Source organism: Aphanomyces astaci, assembly GCF_000520075.1.
Source record: "Aphanomyces astaci strain APO3 unplaced genomic scaffold supercont1.2, whole genome shotgun sequence".
Lineage (NCBI taxonomy): Eukaryota > Oomycota > Saprolegniomycetes > Saprolegniales > Verrucalvaceae > Aphanomyces > Aphanomyces astaci.
The window spans coordinates 1,605,201-1,610,233 of record NW_009798265.1 but is presented as its reverse complement, the minus strand read 5'-3'; the positions used below and the strand labels follow the sequence as shown (position 1 = coordinate 1,610,233).

General features: G+C 47.5%; 2 protein-coding genes across 2 annotated transcripts; one reads left to right on the top strand and one right to left on the bottom strand.

Moving 5' to 3' along the window:
- Positions 1-80: 80 nt before the first annotated feature.
- H257_01457 (hypothetical protein) lies at positions 81-639 on the top strand. Its single transcript, XM_009824662.1, has 2 exons — positions 81-356; positions 506-639. The coding sequence occupies exons 1-2, from the start codon at positions 120-122 to the stop codon at positions 521-523; spliced, it is 255 nt and encodes an 84-aa protein (XP_009822964.1). The 5' UTR covers positions 81-119; the 3' UTR covers positions 524-639.
- Positions 640-2,477: 1,838 nt separating this feature from the next.
- Positions 2,478-3,747, bottom strand: H257_01456 (hypothetical protein; the record flags this gene model as incomplete). The annotated part of the gene is made up of 3 exons (XM_009824661.1): positions 2,478-3,224; positions 3,275-3,673; positions 3,703-3,747. The coding sequence occupies 3 exons, from the start codon at positions 3,745-3,747 to the stop codon at positions 2,478-2,480; spliced, it is 1,191 nt and encodes a 396-aa protein (XP_009822963.1).
- Between the last annotated feature and the right edge of the window lie 1,286 nt (positions 3,748-5,033).

Genomic DNA, 5,033 nt, shown 5'->3' with positions numbered 1-5,033 from the left:
ACAAGTCCGAAATTCCGGTTGGCCAAATTCTGGCCAATGAGCGCAAGCGAAAACCGAATGGCGGCCAGAATGAATGTTTCTACTGTAACGGCAAGTACAACGAAGGTGCCAAGGTGCACATGAAGAAGGACTGCCCAAAGCGCAAGGAAGATTTTGCGAAGGGGTACTACCGCACGTCCATCTACAAGGCGGCGAAGAGTGGTCCTGCTAAGGTGGCGGCGGTGCGCGCTACTCGCAGTGAAGTGGCCGTGGGCCAGGTGGAAGTGGCCACTCCAAGCGGCGGCGATCGCACTGCCACGGACATGGAGGAGGCGGCTGCTAGCCTGGATGACCTCACCATGCAGTTGGAGTATGCGGTAAGATTAACCTCGTCTCATCTATTACATGGAGGAGGCGGCTGCTAGCCTGGATGACCTCACCATGCAGTTGGAGTATGCGGTAAGATTAACCTCGTCTCATCTATTACATGAGAGTAGTGTAGTTACTAAGAATCATTGGGTCTTAGATTCTGGATGCGGAGTGAGCCTCACTGGTAGAGCTGAAGTGTTTGTACGAGCTAAAGTTGATACCTCGTATAGATTTAGCTTTCCAAATAATGGCTCTTTGGATAATTCACATGTTGGATTGATTCGTTTGTGCTTGTTGGGACCACTTGGACTCAAAGAGTTTGAGTTTGACAACGTCGCCTATGTCCCGGGGTCAGCTACCAACATAATTAGCGAGCGCCTCCTGCAAAAGTGTGGATACACAGTGGTGAATGGTCACTCCCCTAAGTTTAAGTTCATCCTGAAAGGGTATAAACTGCAGTTTGTAGCTGTAGCAATTGCAGGGTCCTACTACATCAGGCACATGAGTACCAAGGAACGCCAAGTTGTGTGTCAAAGCGTCAAGGCACAAACATATAAAGGAGATACTCTAACACTAAGCAAAGTGGAATATATACTGAAAGAATGGCATGTGAGGCTCGGTCACGTTGGTCGAGCTATGCTTGTTCGACTTCTCAGCAGTGGACAAGTCAAAGGTGTGCCAAAGATTGAGGCCAAAGTACTCAACGAAGTGGCATTCTACTGTAAGGTGTGTGTGCAAATGAAGAGCAATAGAGTGTCCTATAGGAACTTACAAGGGTCGAGGGACAGCGATGTCTACAGCACTCTGCATTCTGACACGAACAGTCCCATGAAAGTGAAGGGGCAATATGGTCCTCAAGCTGGGATAAAGTACTACGTAAATCTGATTTGTGACAAGTCATCATGGAAGTGGTGTTTTCCTATTTGCAAGAAAAGTGAATAAGATCTGTGCGAGTACTGCGAACTGATGGAGGCAGGCAAAGAGTTCGTCAACAAGGCCCTGGAAGACTTCTGTCGTCTCCAGGGAGTTCGATTTGAGAAGTCCCTGGAGACGACAGAAGTGTCGGAGGAACGTGACCACCAAACTAAGTTTGGTAAAATTCGATGTGCCCTAAATGATGCACAAATGTCAGCAAAGTGGTGGCCAGAAGCCCTAATGTATGGCAACTACATCCAAAATAGGACACCTAGTGCGAGGTTGGCATATAAAAGCCCATACGAAATAGTGTATGGGAAAACTCCGGATCTAAGCTGGATGCAAGTTTGGGGCTGTGTATGCTATGCTCATGTCGCACATGATATCCGACACGACAAAAAGCTCTCAGCACGTCGAATCAAATGCAGATTCTTAGGAATCGCTGATGACTACAAAGGATATCGGCTTCTAAATGTACACACAAATCGGTTCTTCATTGCTCGGGATGTCCAATTCGATCGTGAATATGGTGAGAAGGTCGTGAGGAATGCATTCGATTCGAATGAGTCCGACCTTACTAGTAAAAAAAGTAAGCAAGTTTCAACTCTCGAATTGAATTCAGGTGAAACTGAAACGCCTGCTACAAGGAGTACAATGTCAGTGGGAGATATCGAAGCAGATTGTAATTCTGACAATCCGGATTGCCAAGAGGTTGAACTGTTGACACCTCGACCGAAGAGAACACAGAGGATTCAGTTCATTTGAAGGACTATAAGTGTTACCAAGTCCAAATGCACAAGATTAAGGTTCAACGTCATGACCTACTCGGAGTCAACATGGCCATCGTAGTGCCTCGGTCACTGAAGGCAGCTCTACTCACACTTCAGCGAGAAAACTGGATGGGAGCAGTGAACTCAGAATATGGTTCATTGATGGATAATGCTACCTGGGATTTAGTTAGTTTGCCCCAAGGAAAAACTGCATTACCATGTTATACATTGGGTGTTTAGTGTAAAGTACACATCCATCGGTGAAATTGAAAGATATAAGGCGAGACTTGTTGCCAACGGCCAGTTTCAACAGTATGAACTACGTCCTCTGTCCCATATTACTGGTCGATATGAAAAACACACTTGTTCCATATTACTACTACAAAACTCATATGATTGGCTTACAAGAATATTCAGCACTTTCATTGGATATTAATCCCTAGCCTACAGTAGCAGCGAGACAGGGCAGGACACGTTCGACATGAGAAGTCCGGCGCGGCGCAGAGCCGCCTTCTTCAGATGAGGCAAGGCAAAGTTGTTGTCGCCAGCATGCTCGAGTACCAGCCGCATCACCGCTTGAAAGGTGAGAAATACGCTCTCGAGCTTCTCATAGCTCAACTCGTCAAATGCAGCGAGAGTGTATTGGATTACCTCATCCACAGTGCGACTGACCTTCTTCAACTGCAGTGATTGAATAGAAGCGAAGAACCCGAGGTCCAGCACGTTCAAGTCCGGGCTGTTTGGGGGCTGGCGGCGCACGACAAACGTCCATCCGTCCGTTGAGACAGACACCAACTCCGCGTCCGTGATCGAGCGATGTGGCGTAGCATTGTCTTGCTGTAGGATGACGCGCTTGTTCGTGCTTGGGAATGACGCCTTGATTGCTGGTACGACCTTGTTGATGACATAGTCTCGATACACCTGGGCATTGACGTTGACCAAGGTTGTGACCAACGTGCCAGCAGGACGATTCCGGGACGAACGGACAGCGGGGACCAAGGACGTGAAGGGCCACATCCCAACCTTGCCATGGAACAGAACGCCACGGCCTTCGTCAAAGCGTGGGCGTGCCACGGCAGCCAGGAACATCACTTTCGGGATGAACCTCTTACTCTTCCACGACCGACGCTGAGGTGCCTCATCAGGCAGTAGGTACACAGTTCGCCGGTCCTTGTCTGCGTTGAACCACTTCTCATCCAAGTGGACGACGTCCCATAGGGGGTCGAATTCGACGCAAGAACCGGCTTCGCCGGCGCCGGCATGGCCGGCGAGACCCGCGAGCGGCAAAACTGGACACGTTCCAGCTTGTTGGCGTCGGACAGGAGGGGCTTGATGCGCGTGGAACGACGGCGGAAGGTCCCCTTCTTGAGGTGCCGGCTCAGCGTCCCGAGTGCGATGCCAGTGGCGACAGAAATGTCACGCATCGTGGAGCGTTGGTCGATGGGAACTGCACCCACGCGCTGTTGGATGGCCTGGGACGTGTATCGCAGTCTCCGTCCAACGTTTCCCGTCTTGCTGGATTTGGTCGTTCCGTCGTTACGGAACTTGCGCCAGGTGTAGGAAACCGCACGTGCACTGACGTCGAGTGCTTCCGCGGTCTTGGCGAAGGCGCCATGGGTCAACCTGCCACCCTTGACGAACTAACTAACAGGTGTAGGTGTCGGATCACCTCGTCTCTCTTGGTGCTGGAAAGCTCGCGTGTGGCTTGGGTCATGGCGGCAAATTCAAAAGTGTGTTGATCAATATATGTGGCGTGTTTATATTTGGGTGGTGGATATTGGCTGTTGATTTTGAGCGCCAAAATTCAATTTCAGCTCTTGACAGCCAATGGACGGTTACTGTGGATTTTTATGCTCTCTATTTAATGATATCTTTCATCGAATTTGGTCAAGAAATTAATTTTTGGGGTCGACGAGAAGTCAAATCGATAAGTAATATGGGACAGAGGAAGTAGATTACGATGAGGTATATGCTCCTATGGCTCGGTTTGAGTCGTTAAGGCTAGTACTTGCGGTTGCAACGGTCTTGGATTGCGAAGTTCATCAAATGGATGTGCATACAGCGTTCCTAAATGGGAAACTGGACACTGAGGTTTTTATGCACCAACCTCCTGGATTTCAAAACAGAGGACTGAAAGGTGAGCATTTGGTGTGCAAACTACTGAAGAGCATATATGGCTTAAAACAAGCACCAAAGATTTGGTATGCAGTCCTCCATGAGTTCCTTACTACAATTGGCTTTTCACGATGTGACAAAGAGTATAGCATCTATGTGAAAAGAGTGGGAGGATTGAATGAGTTGATAAATGACATGTGCACGATTGATGATTGGATAATAATAGTCGTGTATGTCGATGATTTGACTATAGTGTCACCAAAATCAGAAGAAATCAGCAAGCTCAAAATTGAATTGAGCAATCGGTTCAAAATGAAAGACTTGGGCAACATCCATTATATCCTCAAAATGGAGGTTCAAAGAAACAGAAGTGCCAAGACCATGACAATAAGCCAACAGAAGTACATCAAGGACTTATTGGTGAAGTTTGGCCAAGAAAATGCAAAAGAAGTATCAACTCCTCAGTTAGTGGGAGTCGAGTTAGAACCTGAAACAAAGTTGTCGAAAGAGCAAATTGACAAGCAGCCATTTGACTATAGAGGCATAGTCGGATCACTGCAGTACCTGGTTCGAGGTACTCGTCCAGATATCGGTAACGCCGTTCAAGAACTAAGTAAGCTTCTTTCGTGTTACAATGATACTCATTATTATGCTGCACTGAGAGTGCTGAAATACTTGAAGGGAACATCTAAACATGGACTATATCTTGACGGGAAGTGCAAATATATATTTTATGACGTGTACACTGATGCATCTTTTGCGAGCCAAATAAGGATCGGAAAAGTATTACTGGATATTTGATCCGAATGGCTGGAATATGCATATCATGGGCAAGCTGCAAACAAATGTGTGTGTCGTTATCAACTGTTCAAGCAGAGTTGATAG

Coding starts and splice junctions, on each gene's coding strand:
- H257_01457 (XM_009824662.1), top strand. CDS start 120: ATGAAGAAGGACTGCCCAAAGCGCAAGGAAGATTTTGCGAAGGGGTAC.